This window comes from Pleurodeles waltl, chromosome 6 (genome assembly GCF_031143425.1).
Source record: "Pleurodeles waltl isolate 20211129_DDA chromosome 6, aPleWal1.hap1.20221129, whole genome shotgun sequence".
Lineage (NCBI taxonomy): Eukaryota > Metazoa > Chordata > Amphibia > Caudata > Salamandridae > Pleurodeles > Pleurodeles waltl.
The window spans coordinates 1,463,539,882-1,463,563,045 of record NC_090445.1 but is presented as its reverse complement, the minus strand read 5'-3'; the positions used below and the strand labels follow the sequence as shown (position 1 = coordinate 1,463,563,045).

The window sequence follows — 23,164 nt, the reverse complement described above, 5'->3', positions numbered from 1 at the left end:
GTGCCAGAGGTGAAGTGGATTGAGTATAACTCCAAACTATACAGCTGTGGAAGCAGCAGAACTCAATTCTAGCTTAAACGACAAGTTGAATCCCTTATCCTTTAAAGTACAAAAGATCAAAGGTCAATTCTGACACTGCAGAACTAAAGGTGCCCCCATGCCAAACTGCCTTCCCGCTGGGGTCTTAAAGCACAAACCCGTTTTTTGGTCTAACCAGCTCAGCAATATGTTCACTGCCTGCTTCACTGAAAACAACATCCCTGATTTCTGGAAAGGGGCATTTTTCTATCTAGTCTACAAGAAAGGCCCTATGGGAACCCAGGCAGCTATTGTTTGATCGCTCTGCTCAACACGGATGTGAAAATATTTGCGGGTTGCCTTTTAGAGGAACTGAAAGACTGGGAAACCAAACTGAATCTAATTCTGCTGAACCAAACAAGCTTCCGCCCCTCATCAAGCACCTCTGACAACTTGAAAGCACTAGCAATGTTGGCTGAAAAATATATAAAAAAGAAGATGGCCTTGTACACCTGCTTTGTGGACCTAATTAAAGCTTTCCACTCTGTAGAACAGCACAGACTGTGGAAGAAGTTAGTAGATCTCAATATTCCACCAAAGCTGCTAAGAGGAATACAGCTTTTATATTCTGACAACTGGGCTAGAGTAAAAGTTGGCAGCACTGGAAGAGTGTCTGCTAAAATCTAGATAGAAAGCGGCATTAAGCAAGGCTGCATACTAGCCCCGATGCTATTCAACTTATATCTGACAGATCTGTGCACACAGTTCAATGCTTCCAGTTTCCATCCCCCCAAACTGGGCCATCAACTCCTAACATCACTATTATATATAGACAACATCGTCCTATTGAATCTTTCAGGCAGGGGGCTCCAACAATTGCTGAAAACCTTTGGTCAACATAGCAGGACAAACATGCTGCTGAAAAACCTGGAGAAAACCAAGGTAGTCATCTATGGCAGGCGTATAATCAAGAAAAAGCAGTGGCTCTGTGGAAACCAACTTGTGGGCATAAGTAGTAGCTACAAATACCTGGTGGTCAGATTGCAGGAGCGGTGGTGTCACCGCTTACACCTAAACCCCTTGAAAGCCAGAGTGGCTTCTTAACCTGCATCTTTTCAAAAACTGTCTACAAATTTGCAAAGCCCAACCTGCAGCCCACTCCTCATGGTAATTAAGGCAAAAAATGTTCCCCTGCCTGGTATATGGTCTGGAAACGTATCTTGACAAATCTAACAATTTCATGCATATTGCCCAGATTAAAGTTTTTGCTTTCTTTTCCACCTGTCATAGACTTCTTCACCCGCACATATCAGATTAGAATTTGTGCTACAAAACCAAGCCTTGGAACCGGACGGCCCATCCTCAAATATGCCTCTCTCCTAAGACAGGCACACTAAAAGCACTGATCTAGAGGGAAACAGCCCTGAACATGTCAGAGGCCTCAAAGTAATGGTCAGTAAAATTGTCACTGCAATTAAGCGACTACAGGTAGAAGAGCTGTGGCAAAAGACCTTACTGCATAATCACTTAAGCAACTAATAAATAAACAAATCAAGTGGCTATCATGGAGTAAGGATAAAGACAAGTTTAGACTACGATCCCATTTGTGGATGACTGTTACCTTGCACAAGGCTTTGACAGCACGTCCATACCTGGCAGAAATATTGAAAATGTCTCTAAAAATAAAGGTGCTGCACACCAGATTTGGTCTTCTCTCCATACTGGATACAGTTACAAAATGGTTAAAATCCTGAAACAAATGTAGGCTAACTGCATACCACCAGAAAGACTTCTTACACTTTCTATGCATATGCCCCGCACTGTTACCCTGGCGGAAAATGTACCTTAAAAACATTTGTATCTCCAATGGTATTACATCTTGCCGACAAGCTATCCTATTGTGTCTCAATGGCTGACACCTCAACAGATGGCATATGTGGCAAAATGCATAAAAAGTGGAACACCTTTTAAAGCATGTGCCAAATAACTGTGAACGGTGATGGAGCTATTCAGCTTACGACTAAGTAACATTGTTAGCGCTGTTTACAAGATCAGCCTAGATGCAGAACTGTAAGGACAGCTTGGAGTTGGAGGGGACAGTTCCTGCTATTGCCCACATGATTAAATACACAACTTTATTTAAGTGGGGGACCAATAACTTATCTTGGTATTAATGCTTTAAATCTATGAGAATTATAAATCCCAGTAGGGCAATTTTGTTTTTTCTATTTTAGTTGAGAAGGCTTTAATTTTTGTTGCTGATTACAATGATTTTTTATTAATTATGCAATAATGTATTAAACTATGTAGTTATTTTAATCAAGCTATGAGTGTAAATAATTTTAAAAACCAACTTAATTTTCAGAGATGTGGATGTGAAAAAAACAAAAAAGTTCTGTACTTGCACGACCCACAACAGAAGGACTGAATCCACACTGACATAGCTAACTGCGTTTTTGTGATACAGAGTGCAAAACGGTTTCCTAGAATGCATTTAGTTGTAAAAACCAGTATGGGTGAAATTTTCCAGAGCTACATATTTGCTACTTCCCTTTAGAGAAATTAAAACGCTTTAAGAAGCAGTGTGCGGATGTATCCATCTATTAGGCAACGCAATACAGTTTAAGCTTTAACATTTCACATTTTATAAAAATTGTTGTTATTGCTTATCCAGCAGATTGTTTCAAAATATATTTCAATTGTGTTTCCAAAAATGTTCTTCTACTTGGTAAAAATTCATAACCACGCATTCTCAGAGTCAGACATCAGTAAACACTTCAACTCCACGTTTTTACCTCAGAAATGTCATTGCAATAGACACTTTGAATTTTGACAACAGTATATGTCATGTTTTTTAACCTGTGACGTTTATGAAAACACAAACTCTGTCTTCCCAAAGCAGTGCTCATTTTGAGTGATATTTGACAATGGAGGTACTGGGCAGAACTGTGAAATGGAGCATGTGGCACCATGCTAAGCAACTGGCACATCACACACCAAGATGCATTCTGAACACTGTGTGACATGAGTGGTGAAAAGGAAGGGTTCAAGCATAGCACATAAGTAACCTTTGTGAAAAATGTGTATGCTGGAGTCGAGATACGAAAGCGTTTATGAGTACGGTTAATAATACTATAGTGGTATGTTTTTACATACTTTTAAATGCCTTTGTGAATCACCCCGAAATGCCCAACTCCTTCTTAGTAAAAGTGCAAAGAGGGCACAGTCCTATTTGTATTGTGTATGAATATTAACTGAATACTCCCACATGTTAAACGTTTTGGGGCCAATCCGCAAATGAATGTAAAAGTGTATTTAAGAGAGTGTAAAAGAGTATGTAAAACAGTATTAAAGATGTAGTACTTCATGTACTTCTTAATGCCTTTCTAAATCGTCTCAACTGTATGTAATTGAGGGCATACAAAAAATGTATATCCATTGTAAAAATCAGAGTAAAGCTTAACATTGATATGAATGTATTGTATTAGAATCTAGAACAGTCTGTGAAAAGACTCCTAAACAATAGTTTTGCTCACCATGCAAACAATTTAAAGAAGGTAATATATAAAGGGACAAAGGGATAAAGTTCTTGCTCTGCATCTTTAAGGTGATTCAATTGTGATTCAGAAGAGGTCAGTAAACCCATTCTCCAAGACGGAAATGCATCTTTGTGTTCGGGTGCCATAGCATATGTTGCCCATACACAAATCTCTCATCACCCTTTTATGAGTATTTTGAGGTAAAGGACTCTGCCAGCAGGGCTATGATTTTGATGATATGCCTCAGTTGATTTGAACATGCTGTGGAAGATTTTGAAAGTGTTGCTGCTCCTAAATACTGTATACTGTCAAGTCCAGGGAATTACTGTAATAAAAATTGTGCAACGGATAAGCTTCCATTATGGGTGTATTTATGTATTTCCTTATTACTCAAACATAATTTAATCAGCAGCATGTGTGAGCCTCCATAAGTATGGTATTTGCATACATGGGACACTTAGGGCTCAATTATTTGTCCAGCTGCACTTAATGTGGTATTAACGCACCCAATATTACCAACACCAGGAGTACTGGTAATGCTGAGTAGAGGTATTACTGGTGAATTACAAATTATCTACCAGCAGGACCCTAGGCAATGGGGAATTACATACAGAAAACAGTACAACCGCGCCAATTTCCACATGTAAATCATCATCTTAGTTTGGGTCTTGTTCATGAGATTTATTCAGCCAGGTATGACCTGGAGGATTTGTCTCCTGAAGATAGTAACATGCATTTTACAATGCAGATTTGGGCTGGTTTCCACACAGAACAGTACCACAAGGCCAATCTCACCTCACAAACTAATGAAGTTAGAAAATATTTAGACTGTGATAATTCTAAATAAACGATTTTCTTATTACATTTCGCCTCTTAGTACACCTGTTCTGAAAAACCTAGATGCTTTGGTAAACCTTGCTACACTTTACACGTCAAGCCAGATCAATTCTGCTATAAGACAGGTTCTCAGATAAGCGTAGAAGGGAATTCCTAAAGGTCTGCAAATATCCACAAAACATACTACTTTGTAAGTGATAACCAAGTTTACAGTGAATTTATGTTATCCCTCCTCCGATACGCACCAGTTTAATGCTACTTTTCCACTCCTTGGGCCATATTACAGATAGGGCACACTTGTCCTGTTTGCACCACAGTGCACCTTTAAGCAGGTGCTCTGGGTGCAAACAGAGAAAGTGCACCCAAATATGTTGAATGTGCTGCCCTTAGGGCCGTGGGCAGCGCATTCAACAGAAATACGGAGCAGCTGTTTAAAAGCTGCTTTGTATTTCTCTGTGCAGCCGGCTCTCCGTCTGCACTTTTAAGAGGGTTTAGAGATCCCCTTGCAGGCAGGTGCAGTGAGTCCCTGCTCACACCTGCAAGGAGATATCTAGGGGTTTATGGAACCCTCTACCATTCCAGAGGGCTGCCTTTAGGAGGCGCACTGAAAGTGCACCACCATTCTGTGGTGCACGTTCAGTGCGCTCCTAGAGGCATGTTTGCCTCTGTACCCACGTCAGTAATACGGCGTGGATTCAGGGGCAAAGAGATTGCCTCATTTGCATGGAGCCACGCTCCCATGCAAATGAAGGAATACCCTCTAATGATGGCGCTGGCGTTACATGTTCACCAGAGCTATCTGTATTACAGAAGGGCCGCACAAGCATCTGCAGCCACTTCTGAAATACCAAAGTGTAGAGGGTGCCCAAAGCAGGCGCAAACACTCGTTGCATCCTGTGCCACTTCTGTAATACCGGTAGGCATTTCCATGACCCTTGAATATATTACACATGTCCTATTTATAAGCATACATTTCACATCTATTCATTGTATTGAATGATGCATACTTTATGCATGAAGAATAATGGCTTTCTCTCGTAATTTCCTATGTTGAAGCATAAAATAAACTGTGCAGAGCAGCATATCTACACATACTACAGAGCTGCGTGCAATGACAACTTAAGTATAGTTCAATACGTTGTTCAATCTAAAAAAGGTTTCAATAATTCATTATAACTTTGTCACAATTTGTAGAATGTGCACTGGATTGTCCAAAATGTATATGTCCTCCTGTGTTTGATCTTGGGAAGATTTGGACAGAGTGGCCGCGGAAGGAAAATATTATGAGGCCTGAAATGTATTTTATTACCCTAAAAAACAGATATTTGAGTGACAAAAAACAGTGATCTGATCAAAGTCAAAAGTGACATGAAGGCAGTGGTTACTCTATCGTGTGTTTTTGTTTTGAATCGAACAAAATCTATTAAACATTTTTCAGAAATATCTTCCCTGCTCTAATAATCATGTAAACATGTAAGGCCCTTAGGTCCATTGTCATTTCAAGACCCAAAATGAGCACCTGCCCAGAACATCTAATTGATGTGAGAGGCCGAACAATGTTACTCGTTACTCTGCCAATAATTGTGAGGTCTTTGTACTTGGAAACCAGCGTCCCTTTGCCTGGGGACATGTGGCTATCCACTAGGGGAGGAAAAGACCAACAAAATGTTGTATTTTGGTTGCTAGGTTCCTGGTTCATAAGTCACATATGCAAACTGTAAATTATTGAAAAATAAATGTGTCCATACTGGACATGATAGCGAATTTTGCACAAAAAACAAGCAGTCAAAGAACACAGGTTACTGAGAATACAAGCCACTTGCGTTGTGAAATATTGTTCGCTTGTGTTCAAGCTATTTTGTTTTTGCCATTATGCATGTGGCGTAACAGAGTAATTTAGGAAATTTTGCATAACAGGTGAAACAGAAAATAGCGAAATAACTCCAGCGTAACCGAAATTATGGTCAGGCATCCTTAGATGATCTGAGGATCAAAATTTGAATGATAGATCAAGAATCTTTGCTCAAAACACAAAAATCCAATTGGCCGTTATGCTTCCCTGGGCATTCAAAGATTCTCAAACTTCAAAAAAATTAATGTGGTTTTGTGAGGACAGTTTGAGCACACTCAATCATCGTAAAATGGACCAGGGAACACCCCATGTACGGGAAAATTACCAATTCGGCACCCTCTTATTACCCCACAAAGCTTAAAGTAAAAAAATACAATACAAAGGCTGGAAAACTGCACCCCTAGTTCATGAACTTGCAAAAGATAATGGAAGTGTTGCTGTGTGTTTGACTGGGATTCCGGGAACCACAAGCCGATAAGGATGATCAAGGAGGGATGGTGCCCCACTTCATCATCACTGAGCATCTAAACACCAAAGGGGTTAATAAACAACTACCCGGCCTTGTTGGAGCCAGACTGGAAACCACGTGGCCAGTTGCCACCCAATTCATAGCCCTTAACAGTTATCTTGGCACACAGTAAGCAAAGTTTGAGGCAGAAGCTCCTGGCTCCCTATCTCTTTTCATTTACCTGGTCTTGCCCAAGGGACAGGAAGCGCCCCTCTTTGCACAGTCCTCACTTGCTACCTCTTCACAAATTGGGTGTAGGGCAGCTGTAAACGCCTCCTGGTGTTAACAAGGACCTCGTGGCACATTCTGTTGAATGGTGATTGGGCGTTGTATCCTCGGATAGTATTAACAACTGTTACCACTCCTGGCATACATTTTCTCCCTATGGTACAGCGTATCAAACAAGTTCTGCTTCACCTGTGGCCCAAATGTATTTGCCAGCCGCGTCTCAAAGTTTTGTTTTGAATGCAGTGTTTTCTCACAGACACATGAATGATTTGCTGCTGTGCAGTGGTAGGGTACTATGGCAGGCTTTGATGCATTGGAATATTTCATCAGTTCCCCTTCAGAAACGTCAGTTAATCATTGAGCATTATTCCCAATATAACTGAAAAAGTACACAACCTTTTGTGTTTGATTTTTGCAAAATATTCTTAGAGAAGAAAACCCACTCTTTCCCCAAGCCAAGCTGAAGTTGGTTGGCTCTCTCGCTTGGTGGTAGGCAGGTGGTGAGGGTTGTCTGAGGACAATGCCCAGAAGTTTCTGAGGGACGGAGCCACAATCCTACAGCAGGTACCTAGGGCGCAGGGCATTAAGGACGGATATGCAGGCCAATTCCAGACACATGCCATAGTATGTAGACGCCCCAAAACATTTACTGTAAAAGCTTTTATTACCATATGCTTAATTTATATAGTTAGAGCAGAAACTAATCAGCATTATTAAAAAAAAAAATACAAAATATCTTTAAAAACCTCAGTTGGGCTTTCGGGTAAAATCCACAACTTAAAAGCCACTGAAATTTCGGATTGTGGGTTATCTACCCAAAAATAATTTCCTTAGTGCTTCACTCATGACCCCACACCTGACATCACAGTTATAATTACAAAAAACACACTTGATGATATTACTGGCTGTTCCATGATGACTTTATCAATGGCTCGATCTATGGCATTTTAGAAGCTGCACAAAATACACGTTTTCAAATATACTTGCTGGCAGAAAATATAATCATTTTCTTGTAGGAAGTACAATCTGTTTTAACTGGAGCTGTACCTAGATGTTTGATAGTGATGTGAACTTTACAACAGTGGTAACGTTTTCTTAACTATGACTACTGCTTACCTTTGAGCATGAATGTTTAAATTATAAATTCAGTTTCTACATCGACTTCCAGATGTTGATAACTGTGCTGCTGTCTTACAGTTGCATTTAATGTGTTTAAAGACATCTACTGTAGAATGTCAGGTACAGCATCCACAGCCCCTGGCACTGCCAACGGGTGTACCAAGGTCAGTAGCAGCCTTAAATAGCAGTACAGGGGTAGTCACAACAACACTTATGAACATATCTAATAATACTTTTGTGATAGTACTTAACATAGCTATAAATGCAATTCACAGTACAACGGATACCTGTGAAATCTCTTGTTTATGGCGTTCTCAGCCACAAGTGCCACATACACCTAGATCAACAGTTTAGGTGCTAGTGTAGGACTGGAAAATGAATAGCATGAACATATACTAGAGGGTGGGAGAAGCTAAGGGAAATTCAAGGGGTGGCACAGGGAGAGGCATGCAAATACAAAAACACATCTATAAAAAATGTAACTCAGTTGCAATTCACTAAAGTTACATCTACATTTATTCATACAGTACTACAGCCAAGATATGAAGTGATTCACACACCACATATGCCCACTCACATGTACTGGAAGCGAATCACATAGAAATGATTGTCGGCGAGGAATAGCACGAACATCACAATTGCAAAAATCAAAATAAAATTTGAAAAAATCAACTAACTTAAGACTTTGCAGATACCTTACTAATAATACTGTAAAAAATTTAACTGATTAAAAATAAAAGATCTACAAATAATTTTAACTAAATTGTCAAATAACCTTAGACGTTGTAAAAATGTAAACACAAATGTACTTAGAATATAAAAATATGTAAGTTGTTTATAAACAGTAAAAATACACAACTTACATCTAACATTACCCTAGACACACACTCAAAGATACATCATAACACGCTGAATGTCCCAATAATGACAGACAACACAAATGTAGCTGATGTCTAGCGCCGCAAAGAGGAAGAGGGCAGCACCAGGATACTGGCCTGCATTTTTGTGTGTCATTGTTTGGTGTTAGTTTAGGGGGGTTGTCATGGAGTTTTCTTAAATGACGGTGTTTCCTTACTCGTTTTAACTTGCAGCCCTACAAAGTGTAGGCAGAGATCTCCACTTATATAAATAGAATCCTTGGACAATTTATGCCTAAAATATACCTATAAAATGACTCAGAATAGCTGTATAGTCATAATTGTAGTTGTACGTGTCGCCATCCCCTCATGTAAAGAGGTGGGACACATACTCCTATTATGTGGTGTACATTTATTTCCATCCTCTGTTTGTGGATTGCATCTAGGCAGGGATGAAACCCTGGTGTAGGCATACATCCACATGTATGTAGGTCTGCACATGGGGAGATACCACGATGTCAGCAGGGCCTCTATATTCTGATGCATTTGCTGCAGTCTTCCAACTATTTTTCTCATCCATGTATATGTATATGGCTTGTGCAACAGTCGTTCTCCAATGCATCTGTATCATATGGGAGGATATTGTTCAAAAGGTATGAAATCTACGTCAGTAAAAGTGCTACCACAAGTGAATAAAAATGTACTAAATTTGCAAGTTACAAATATAGCGAGCAGTACACCAGTAGACCTGCGCAAGTTGCAGGTTTCCAATTACAGTAATGATGTGGTATTTTTAGGTTTGGCTATGGAAAACTTTAGCTGTCTTTCAAAATTTTGTTGGCAATTCTTGAAAGTACACACTGGGTAGCTTTGTCTATGCACAGAAGAGTAATTGCCCCTCATGCTATTGGCTATTTGGTTATTCTGCATTCAATAGAGGGCTTGGATTGAAAAGCTTGAGGATCTTTTACATCTAAAAATTACCTTCAACCATCATACTTTTGTCACATTCAATTCTTTAACTCATACTTGTGATATACCACTACCAATACCAACACAATCGCTTCCACCACTTATAACATAACCACTAACACAATACAAATACCCCAATACCGTCAACACCACCAATACCAGCATCAATGAACCACCACAAAAGCACACCACCATTACAAGATGTCATCAATACCACTACCAACCACGAATAACACCAGCAATATCACAACCCCCAATGCAACTACCAATATCACCACCACAAATACAACCAACAATACTATCTCCACCAAAATCACCACAAATACCACACCCATCACCAAATCTACACACCACCAATAACACTGATACTATCACCCCAATACCACACCACCTCCAATATCGCCAAAAACACACCACCGCGAATATCAACAATACCACACAACAATCAATGCAACCACCACCAATACCTTAACAAATACCACCACCTGCAACAGACACCACATCACAATATCAGCAATACCATCAGTGGCGTCCAAAGGATTTTTGGGGCCCCCTGTTCGTAACAACTTTGAATTTTATGACCCATTTTCTGCTAATTGAAGCCAACTTGATATCAATAAACTTTCAGAAACAAGGTTCACACAAAACAGTTGAAATAGGCTTTCTGTGGGCCCCAAAAATCCTCAAGATGACACTGGGTAAAGAGAGGCAAATTCAGAGGAAGAGGTAGAAAGAGAAAAGGAGCGAGAGGTTGAGATATAGAAATACACAGAAGTGAGCGAGAGAGAGAGAAAGTTTCCTTTTACAAAGGGGGCCTTGAGGGATGGGGGCCATGGGCAATTGCCCACTTAGCCCATGCCTTAAGACATTGCTAAATACCATCACCACCACTAATACCACAACCACTACTACCAACACGACAACCAATATCACCAACAAATACCACGACCAATGGCACCATCACAACCACAATATCACCAATAACGCTGCTGATTCAAAACCACCACCAATAATACCATCCATCACAAATTCCACCACCACAATACCTTCACCACCCCTATCGAGCCTTGGCAAAGCCAGTAGGTCTGTGTTTCATGTGAAATACATTTCTGATTGTCTGTATACGCACAGCCTGCTAGTTTTGCCCGGGCTTGGTGCATGTGCTAATTCCACAATTCGGAGTTGTATGAACAGTTTTGTTTGTTTTCATCGAGTGGGGAAACATTTTTCACTGTGGAGAAATATGATTATGTCAGTCTTTACCAGTGTAGTGAACTTCGCATGCTAAGTTTAGATATTACCGGATCACAAACGGCGGCAATGTATATGGAAAAATCCAATGTTAAACCTTAAGAACAGTTCATATACCAAGATAACACAAGAATCCCTTGTGATTACTAATTAGGCTATTAATTCATCAAAGAATAATTTTACACCCTGTAAAATAGGGCAGGTAATTGGGGCTAGACAACTGTAACTTTTTTTTTATTCCCTTTCATCTGAGGACAAAGATCAGCCTTTGATGCTTATAGTATTACGCAAAGAGCATCTCGCTGCACGCACCACGACTCTTACCTCTGCAGCTGACGCCATCAGGCTGCAAGCCTTGGCCGTATGAAGAGGACGCATCCTTGGGTCCAGGCACCTGCCCACTCTCCTCGAGGTTTGACAGAACGGCGGGGCACAGGTCTGTTTCTAAGGTCTGCAGTTTCAGAAAGGGGTTCTGTAAACAAAAACAGAACATCGAGGCTAAGACACAAAACGGCAGATGTATACACGAAGGTGTGTCAGCTCCCTTTGCCTGTTTGGTCTGTGTTTAGTGACCGTTCTTAAAGCGAGTCTCACTACCAGATGAAATGTTCAGTATTCCATGTGGGCGCCGGGATTCTGCAGTTATGAAACTCCTCATTTAAATAGATTATTCGTGACACGTTAGTGGTGATTCCGTCAGCAGCACCCAATGGTTCTTACTGACCAATCGGCCTCTTGCGGGAGGAGGGGTAGGGGGGAGATATAAAAAGGCGGGGGTGGGCGCCCCCGGAACTGTTTTGTTAGTGACGCTCAAGAATCCAGCGCGCATTTCATTCAGAATTCAGGTTTAGCGTCTTGTGGCACTCCCCGCCCACCATTCATAAATATAGTCTGGTTACACACTATGCAGTACACTGGCAGAGAACAAAGAGAAACCACCCATCAGCAGCAATAAGCCACATTTATATACAGAGCTGATTCCCTTCACAAGTAGAACGATTTTGCTTTCGTGTACTCCAAGGCTACCGGGTGCAAGATAGATTGCTGTATTACATCACTGGATTACTGCACATATAGGAATATCGCCCAAGCCAGTTTTTTTACCTAGCTGCATTTTCCATTGTGCACTCTCAGCCGCGTGTAATGTTTATTCCTGCCACCCGGCAGGAACATCGCGCCGTGATGCAAATGCGTGGAAACCCCAGCACCGGTGTGCGCGCCTTGATGAGTCATGCCTGGCTCCCTACGTGCTCAATACTCTCCCTCCAGGGACGGGTGGAAGACGCAGGCAAATGCACAGAGCTGCACGTCCATAGCCCAAGCACAGCATCAGAGCAAGAAAAAAGAAGCACAGCCGCCACGCATCAGTAATTCCGTCGTGTGCACACCTAGCTGCAAAATAAACATACACCTCGAAAAACCTTTGTTATATTTTGCATTTTTGATGATAAAATGCCGGAAATACTACCTGAGTTCATATTAGGAATGACTGATGCTTGGTCGAATGTACACAGATGCACACAGTGAACAGGCACACGTTTTCATGAAGTCCAGCAGCAGTGCAGGCATCCGTGCACATAGTGCAGCAATGATACAGCCAATTCACACAGGCAGTTATCAATGACCCTGAGCACCAGAAGGCAAAGGGTTATGGACAGACGTGGAGCTCCAGACGATTCATAATGGAGTGCACAAGGTGATGTGCATCATGTAGCTCATGGAATGACTAGCTCATGGTGATGTACAGCAGAGAAGCTCAGGGGTATGCACAAGGGTTGCACACAATCTTGTCATCAGGGCAACATTACAGGGAGTGCAGAATTATTAGGCAAATGAGTATTTTGACCACATCATCCTCTTTATGCATGTTGTCTTACTCCAAGCTGTATAGGCTCGAAAGCCTACTACCAATTAAGCATATTAGGTGATGTGCATCTCTGTAATGAGAAGGGGTGTGGTCTAATGACATCAACACCCTATATCAGGTGTGCATAATTATTAGGCAACTTCCTTTCCTTTGGCAAAATGGGTCAAAAGAAGGACTTGACAGGCTCAGAAAAGTCAAAAATAGTGAGATATCTTGCAGAGGGATGCAGCACTCTTAAAATTGCAAAGCTTCTGAAGCGTGATCATCGAACAATCAAGCGTTTCATTCAAAATAGTCAACAGGGTCGCAAGAAGCGTGTGGAAAAACCAAGGCGCAAAATAACTGCCCATGAACTGAGAAAAGTCAAGCGTGCAGCTGCCACGATGCCACTTGCCACCAGTTTGGCCATATTTCAGAGCTGCAACATCACTGGAGTGCCCAAAAGCACAAGGTGTGCAATACTCAGAGACATGGCCAAGGTAAGAAAGGCTGAAAGACGACCACCACTGAACAAGACACACAAGCTGAAACGTCAAGACTGGGCCAAGAAATATCTCAGGACTGATTTTTCTAAGGTTTTATGGACTGATGAAATGAGAGTGAGTCTTGATGGGCCAGATGGATGGGCCCGTGGCTGGATTGGTAAAGGGCAGAGAGCTCCAGTCCGACTCAGACGCCAGCAAGGTGGAGGTGGAGTACTGGTTTGGGCTGGTATCATCAAAGATGAGCTTGTGGGGCCTTTTCGGGTTGAGGATGGAGTCAAGCTCAACTCCCAGTCCTACTGCCAGTTCCTGGAAGACACCTTCTTCAAGCAGTGGTACAGGAAGAAGTCTGCATCCTTCAAGAAAAACATGATTTTCATGCAGGACAATGCTCCATCACACGCGTCCAAGTACTCCACAGCGTGGCTGGCAAGAAAGGGTATAAAAGAAGGAAATCTAATGACATGGCCTCCTTGTTCACCTGATCTGAACCCCATTGAGAACCTGTGGTCCATCATCAAATGTGAGATTTACAAGGAGGGAAAACAGTACACCTCTCTGAACAGTGTCTGGGAGGCTGTGGTTGCTGCTGCACGCAATGTTGATGGTGAACAGATCAAAACACTGACAGAATCCATGGATGGCAGGCTTTTGAGTGTCCTTGCAAAGAAAGGTGGCTATATTGGTCACTGATTTGTTTTTGTTTTGTTTTTGAATGTCAGAAATGTATATTTGTGAATGTTGAGATGTTATATTGGTTTCACTGGTAATAATAAATAATTGAAATGGGTATATATTTGTTTTTTGTTAAGTTGCCTAATAATTATGCACACCTGATATAGGGTGTTGATGTCATTAGACCACACCCCTTCTCATTACAGAGATGCACATTACCTAATATGCTTAATTGGTAGTAGGCTTTCGAGCCTATACAGCTTGGAGTAAGACAACATGCATAAAGAGGATGATGTGGTCAAAATACTCATTTGCCTAATAATTCTGCACTCCCTGTACTAATACATCTCAGGGGACAACTGGGTGATACTCCCCAAGGAGCTCTGGGTGATGGTTTCAGGGGATATCTGACTGAAGTATCGCAGGAGGGGTCTGGTTGATGCACCTCATGAGAACTCTGGGTAAGTGCATCAGGGAAGCACTGGGTGTTGAGTAAGAGATTAGAAATGGGTGAAGCCCAGGAATGTGTGCATAAACGGAAACAAGCTGATACACAACATACAACCGTGGTACAATGGGGACACATGGTGGCACATGGTGTTGTACATCAGGTAAGACGCATCAATGTGCATATGGTGGCAAATGGTGATGTCATATTGTCCCCAGGTGGTCCCCCAGCAGTCAAGAGCATATCATTCAGTTCTGCTTTGTCTCTGTGTTCTAAGACTTGTAGTATTATTCTCAACAAAAATGCAGAACTACTGCAGCCAGGTCCTGTACCTAACCCCCTGCAGGCAACCAAACTCCCGCCGCACTGAGCTTGCGGCTATGTAGAGCATGGGGATGACTGCAGGGCCTGGCCTGTGACCTGGCCCTGTGCCCAACCCCTTCTGTGGGCAGCCGATCCCACAGGATGCATGGCTTATGGCTGTACGTGTGTGGGGTGGGCAACAGGCAGCCAATGCCCCATCATGCACAACAGAAAGCAGCCAATCCCTATGCATGCCTGGCCTTCTGCCGTGAGCAGCGTGGGGCTGGCTGAGGAAGTGGCCTCCATCCAGGTCCTGTGTCCAACCATCCTCCAGGGCCCAGCCTTTAGCCATGTGCGATGTGTGGTTGGCCACAAGCAGCCAATACCTCACACGGCTGAAAGGCCACAGGGCCAAACGCTTGTTAGCAGAAATCCATTGCAGCCACTTAGGCACAGCCCATTTTAAGAAAAATATTTTTTAGAATCCTGTGGGTGACCTGCAGGTGTGTACCCCCTGCTCTCCGGTGGGACACGCGTGGGAGTCTGGGGGTTTTGCTGGCCCCTGTGGGACACCCACTGGATTGTGGAAACACAAAAAATATATAGATTTTTTGAATTTGGCTCCTGGGGGGTGGTCCCTCTGAGACCCCCACATTGTCCAGGGAGTCAGAATGCCCCTAAACCGTTCCATTATAATTTGTTATTTTTCTTCATTTTCAGAACACAGGAACCAAGTCCTATGTTCTGAAATGGCAGCTGCAACATTTCCCTTCATGTTGTGACCAACCAATCACATCACAGGCTTCCTGGGAGTTCACAAGGGCCTTTCCCTAACCACAGCAGCAATACAGCTTATGGGGAAAAAAAGCCCTCTTAGCTAATCAGATCGCTTCATTATTTGAAGTTGCATGATCGCAAGATACTTGTGAATGTCCCGTGAACCCAACTGTTCAGATATACTAAGTTTTTATACCTTATTTTCTCAAAAACGACTGAATGGAATGGTTGGACCTGGCCCTTTTTGTAGAGTCATCCCCAGACTTCTTATCTTCTGCCTCCTATATTTTCTGACCTCTTATTGTTGGCTCTAAGACTCTCAGCACTTTATCACAGCTGATCAGTGCTAAAGTGCTCTCCCTTCTGAAGTTGGTATTATTGACTTACACCTAATTGGCACATTTAATATACCTGTAAGTCCCTTGTACAGTGGCATCCCTATACCCAGGGCCTATAAATTAAATGCTACTAGTGGGTCTGCAGTGCTGCTTGCGCCACCCACAGAACCTGTCTCAGGCCTGCTAGTACTGGGCCTTCAAGAAAAACATGATTTTCATGCAGGACAATGCTCCATCACACGCGTCCAAGTACTCCACAGCGTGGCTGGCAAGAAAGGGTATAAAAGAAGGAAATCTAATGACATGGCCTCCTTGTTCACCTGATCTGAACCCCATTGAGAACCTGTGGTCCATCATCAAATGTGAGATTTACAAGGAGGGAAAACAGTACACCTCTCTGAACAGTGTCTGGGAGGCTGTGGTTGCTGCTGCACGCAATGTTGATGGTGAACAGATCAAAACACTGACAGAATCCATGGATGGCAGGCTTTTGAGTGTCCTTGCAAAGAAAGGTGGCTATATTGGTCACTGATTTGTTTTTGTTTTTGAATGTCAGAAATGTATATTTGTGAATGTTGAGATGTTATATTGGTTTCACTGGTAATAATAAATAATTGAAATGGGTATATATTTGTTTTTTGTTAAGTTGCCTAATAATTATGCACACCTGATATAGGGTGTTGATGTCATTAGACCACACCCCTTCTCATTACAGAGATGCACATCACCTAATATGCTTAATTGGTAGTAGGCTTTCGAGCCTATACAGCTTGGAGTAAGACAACATGCATAAAGAGGATGATGTGGTCAAAATACTCATTTGCCTAATAATTCTGCACTCCCTGTACTAATACATCTCAGGGGACAACTGGGTGATACTCCCCAAGGAGCTCTGGGCGATGGTTTCAGGGGATATCTGACTGAAGTATCGCAGGAGGGGTCTGGTTGATGCACCTCATGAGAACTCTGGGTAAGTGCATCAGGGAAGCACTGGGTGTTGAGTAAGAGATTAGAAATGGGTGAAGCCCAGGAATGTGTGCATAAACGGAAACAAGCTGATACACAACATACAACCGTGGTACAATGGGGACACATGGTGGCACATGGTGTTGTACATCAGGTAAGACGCATCAATGTGCATATGGTGGCAAATGGTGATGTCATATTGTCCCCAGGTGGTCCCCCAGCAGTCAAGAGCATATCATTCAGTTCTGCTTTGTCTCTGTGTTCTAAGACTTGTAGTATTATTCTCAACAAAAATGCAGAACTACTGCAGCCAGGTCCTGTACCTAACCCCCTGCAGGCAACCAAACTCCCGCCGCACTGAGCTTGCGGCTATGTAGAGCATGGGGATGACTGCAGGGCCTGGCCTGTGACCTGGCCCTGTGCCCAACCCCTTCTGTGGGCAGCCGATCCCACAGGATGCATGGCTTATGGCTGTACGTGTGTGGGGTGGGCAACAGGCAGCCAATGCCCCATCATGCACAACAGAAAGCAGCCAATCCCTATGCATGCCTGGCCTTCTGCCGTGAGCAGCGTGGGGCTGGCTGAGGAAGTGGCCTCCATCCAGGTCCTGTGTCCAACCATCCTCCAGGGCCCAGCCTTTAGCCATGTGCGATGTGTGGTTGGCCACAAGCAGCCAATACCTCACACGGCTGAAAGGCCACAGGGCCAAACGCTTGTTAGCAGAAATCCACTGCAGCCACTTAGGCACAGCCCATTTTAAGAAAAATATTTTTTAGAATCCTGTGGGTGACCTGCAGGTGTGTACCCCCTGCTCTCCGGTGGGACACGCGTGGGAGTCTGGGGGTTTTGCTGGCCCCTGTGGGACACCCACTGGATTGTGGAAACACAAAAAATATATAGATTTTTTGAATTTGGCTCCTGGGGGGTGGTCCCTCTGAGACCCCCACATTGTCCAGGGAGTCAGAATGCCCCTAAACCGTTCCATTATAATTTGTTATTTTTCTTCATTTTCAGAACACAGGAACCAAGTCCTATGTTCTGAAATGGCAGCTGCAACATTTCCCTTCATGTTGTGACCAACCAATCACATCACAGGCTTCCTGGGAGTTCACAAGGGCCTTTCCCTAACCACAGCAGCAATACAGCTTATGGGGAAAAAAAGCCCTCTTAGCTAATCAGATCGCTTCATTATTTGAAGTTGCATGATCGCAAGATACTTGTGAATGTCCCGTGAACCCAACTGTTCAGATATACTAAGTTTTTATACCTTATTTTCTCAAAAACGACTGAATGGAATGGTTGGACCTGGCCCTTTTTGTAGAGTCATCCCCAGACTTCTTATCTTCTGCCTCCTATATTTTCTGACCTCTTATTGTTGGCTCTAAGACTCTCAGCACTTTATCACAGCTGATCAGTGCTAAAGTGCTCTCCCTTCTGAAGTTGGTATTATTGACTTACACCTAATTGGCACATTTAATATACCTGTAAGTCCCTTGTACAGTGGCATCCCTATACCCAGGGCCTATAAATTAAATGCTACTAGTGGGTCTGCAGTGCTGCTTGCGCCACCCACAGAACCTGTCTCAGGCCTGCTAGTACTGGGCCTTCAAGAAAAACATGATTTTCATGCAGGACAATGCTCCATCACACGCGTCCAAGTACTCCACAGCGTGGCTGGCAAGAAAGGGTATAAAAGAAGGAAATCTAATGACATGGCCTCCTTGTTCACCTGATCTGAACCCCATTGAGAACCTGTGGTCCATCATCAAATGTGAGATTTACAAGGAGGGAAAACAGTACACCTCTCTGAACAGTGTCTGGGAGGCTGTGGTTGCTGCTGCACGCAATGTTGATGGTGAACAGATCAAAACACTGACAGAATCCATGGATGGCAGGCTTTTGAGTGTCCTTGCAAAGAAAGGTGGCTATATTGGTCACTGATTTGTTTTTGTTTTTGAATGTCAGAAATGTATATTTGTGAATGTTGAGATGTTATATTGGTTTCACTGGTAATAATAAATAATTGAAATGGGTATATATTTGTTTTTTGTTAAGTTGCCTAATAATTATGCACACCTGATATAGGGTGTTGATGTCATTAGACCACACCCCTTCTCATTACAGAGATGCACATCACCTAATATGCTTAATTGGTAGTAGGCTTTCGAGCCTATACAGCTTGGAGTAAGACAACATGCATAAAGAGGATGATGTGGTCAAAATACTCATTTGCCTAATAATTCTGCATTCCCTGTACTAATACATCTCAGGGGACAACTGGGTGATACTCCCCAAGGAGCTCTGGGTGATGGTTTCAGGGGATATCTGACTGAAGTATCGCAGGAGGGGTCTGGTTGATGCACCTCATGAGAACTCTGGGTAAGTGCATCAGGGAAGCACTGGGTGTTGAGTAAGAGATTAGAAATGGGTGAAGCCCAGGAATGTGTGCATAAACGGAAACAAGCTGATACACAACATACAACCGTGGTACAATGGGGACACATGGTGGCACATGGTGTTGTACATCAGGTAAGACGCATCAATGTGCATATGGTGGCAAATGGTGATGTCATATTGTCCCCAGGTGGTCCCCCAGCAGTCAAGAGCATATCATTCAGTTCTGCTTTGTCTCTGTGTTCTAAGACTTGTAGTATTATTCTCAACAAAAATGCAGAACTACTGCAGCCAGGTCCTGTACCTAACCCCCTGCAGGCAACCAAACTCCCGCCGCACTGAGCTTGCGGCTATGTAGAGCATGGGGATGACTGCAGGGCCTGGCCTGTGACCTGGCCCTGTGCCCAACCCCTTCTGTGGGCAGCCGATCCCACAGGATGCATGGCTTATGGCTGTACGTGTGTGGGGTGGGCAACAGGCAGCCAATGCCCCATCATGCACAACAGAAAGCAGCCAATCCCTATGCATGCCTGGCCTTCTGCCGTGAGCAGCGTGGGGCTGGCTGAGGAAGTGGCCTCCATCCAGGTCCTGTGTCCAACCATCCTCCAGGGCCCAGCCTTTAGCCATGTGCGATGTGTGGTTGGCCACAAGCAGCCAATACCTCACACGGCTGAAAGGCCACAGGGCCAAACGCTTGTTAGCAGAAATCCACTGCAGCCACTTAGGCACAGCCCATTTTAAGAAAAATATTTTTTAGAATCCTGTGGGTGACCTGCAGGTGTGTACCCCCTGCTCTCCGGTGGGACACGCGTGGGAGTCTGGGGGTTTTGCTGGCCCCTGTGGGACACCCACTGGATTGTGGAAACACAAAAAATATATAGATTTTTTGAATTTGGCTCCTGGGGGGTGGTCCCTCTGAGACCCCCACATTGTCCAGGGAGTCAGAATGCCCCTAAACCGTTCCATTATAATTTGTTATTTTTCTTCATTTTCAGAACACAGGAACCAAGTCCTATGTTCTGAAATGGCAGCTGCAACATTTCCCTTCATGTTGTGACCAACCAATCACATCACAGGCTTCCTGGGAGTTCACAAGGGCCTTTCCCTAACCACAGCAGCAATACAGCTTATGGGGAAAAAAAGCCCTCTTAGCTAATCAGATCGCTTCATTATTTGAAGTTGCATGATCGCAAGATACTTGTGAATGTCCCGTGAACCCAACTGTTCAGATATACTAAGTTTTTATACCTTATTTTCTCAAAAACGACTGAATGGATTGGTTGGACCTGGCCCTTTTTGTAGAGTCATCCCCAGACTTCTTATCTTCTGCCTCCTATATTTTCTGACCTCTTATTGTTGGCTCTAAGACTCTCAGCACTTTATCACAGCTGATCAGTGCTAAAGTGCAGGTGCTCTCCCTTCTGAAGTTGGTATTATTGACTTACACCTAATTGGCACATTTAATATACCTGTAAGTCCCTTGTACAGTGGCATCCCTATACCCAGGGCCTATAAATTAAATGCTACTAGTGGGTCTGCAGTGCTGCTTGTGCCACCCACAGAACCTGTCTCAGGCCTGCTAGTACTGGGCCTGCGTGCTAAGTTTTCTGCCACAGGGTCCTGGCTTCTAAATTTAATTGCCAGGCCTGGAACTCCCCTTGCACTACATGTAAGTCACCTCTACTGTAGGCCCTACCTAGTCCTACGGGCAGGGTGCTATGTATGTAAGAGGCAGGACATGTGCCTGGTTGTGTGGCCTGTCCTGGTAGTGACGAACAGCCTATTTGGTTTCTCACTGCTGTGAGCGTTGCCTTGCTCATAGGATTGCATTAGAAATGCCCTGCCTTATGTCTAGAGGGTAGTGTCTCATCTAAGAGGGGTAGTGTAGACATGTGTGGTATGGTTGTAAGGGTAGGGAGAAATGCTGCTTACTGGTGAAGGTGGATTTTGTATTAGCATTTTATTGAAATGCCACTTCTAGAAAGCGAGCAACATGCCACTGCAGTGTCTGTGTGTGCAGTTTTTAAACTGCCAATTTGACTTGGCAAGTGTACCCACTTGCCAGGCCTAAACCTTCCCTTTTACTACATGTAAGGCACCCTTAAGTTAGGCTCTAGGTAGCCTCATGGGCAGGGTACAGTGTATTTTAAAGGTGGGATATGTACTAATGTGTATTACATGTCCTAACAGTGAAATACTGCTAAACTCAGTATTTAAAGTGCAGATTCCCTTTGAGAGCAGATAGAAATTTAGAGTTTGGGGTCTCTGAACTCACAATTTAAAAATACATATTTTAGTGAAGTTGGTTTTTAGATTGTTAGTTTGAAAATGCCACTATTAGAAAGTAGGCATTGTCTTGCTTAAACCATCCTGTGGTTCTGCCTGTTTGTGGATTCCGTGTCTGGGTCAGTTTGACAGTTGTGCTGTTTTTACCTTTCCTATAGACAATGACACAAAGGGTGCTGGGGTGTAGCCTGCATATCCCGATGAGCCATCTGAGCTAGAGTGGAGGGAGGAGTGGTCACTTACACCTGAAAGAAATGTGGCTGCCCTCACACCACACAGTCTCCAACCCCGTGGTGTGTGTCTGGGGCCTGGCCTGGACAAGGAAGGATCTTGCAAACAACTGAGACTTTCCTTTGAAGCTTGCCAACTTCAGAGGCAGAAAGGGGTATAAGAATTGGACCCAAAACCCTGACATTTAGAATCTTTCTGGAATCAAGAGGAACCTCTGCCAAGGAGAAGAGCTGAAGAGCTGGAGGAGGAGTACTGTCCCTTTGCCATGTTGCTGTTCTGGATTGGCCTGCAGTTGCTGCTTCTGCCTTAAAAGAGAGCAAAGGGTGAACTTTTCTGTGCATCCTGCTTGAGAAAGTTCTCCAAGGGCTTGGAGTAGAGCTTGCCTCCTGTGTTTGGTGCTGTTCAATGAGAAAAACCACCATGATGCTGTCAACGCCGCTGCTGGACTGCACGTGACCTGCAGATGCCGCTCAGGGCCACACTTCCCCGCTTCACACCAAGATCATGAATTTCACAGACGCCGTCTTTGGACGACTTCACAGAGCTGCTGCTAGCACCGCGATCTGTGGGCCACGCATGCCGGCATCGCCTTGCTCACACTGCATCCTGGGCATCCTCGACGCCGCCGCTCCTGCTGACACCGACGCCGCTGCCTGCACCATGGCCTGTGGACACCACTTGTGAGGAACACGAAGCACAGTCCAGTGCTACACTGCAGCCCCGGTCAACCGACGCCAGCACCATCGACTCCAATGTCGTCAACAGATGTGCCTGTCTGCACCGCAACCCGTGGACACCGCATGGAACCCATTCCCGCGGTTCACTGCCGACTTGGGCTACCGATGACAGCGCTTCAGCAACGACAATGCCAATGCCTGCACCGTGACCTAGTGACACAGCACATCGCACAGCCCCGCTTAACACCACAGCTCCGGTCTCACCGATGCAGTCACAGAGCCACTGCCTGCACCGTGACCTGTGGGCACAGCACATCGCATCATCCCACTTCGCATCGCAGCCCCGATGCCATCCACGCCAGCGCGCCTGACTTCATCAGCCTGGAGTTTGATCCACAACATGTGTGACTTCAAGGGCCCGACGACCCCCGCACCGACACCGCGACAACAGCGACGCCGCTCTCCTGAGCTCACCGCGAGAATCACAATGCAGTGCAAATCCAAAGATACTGTTTGTGGGTTTCCCTGACACTGTAGCT

At 43.9% G+C, this 23,164-nt stretch overlaps 1 protein-coding gene across 4 annotated transcripts in view; it reads right to left on the bottom strand.

Annotated features, from left to right (window-relative positions):
• FAM13C (family with sequence similarity 13 member C) overlaps nucleotides 1–23,164 on the bottom strand; it is a 753,858-nt gene that overhangs the window by 196,429 nt on the left and 534,265 nt on the right. For all 4 annotated transcript variants that reach the window (XM_069240966.1, XM_069240964.1, XM_069240967.1 and 1 more), the window contains one exon: nucleotides 11,506–11,653. In XM_069240966.1, the coding sequence (XP_069097067.1) occupies nucleotides 11,506–11,653 (148 nt within the window). The remainder of the gene's footprint in view (nucleotides 1–11,505; nucleotides 11,654–23,164) is intronic.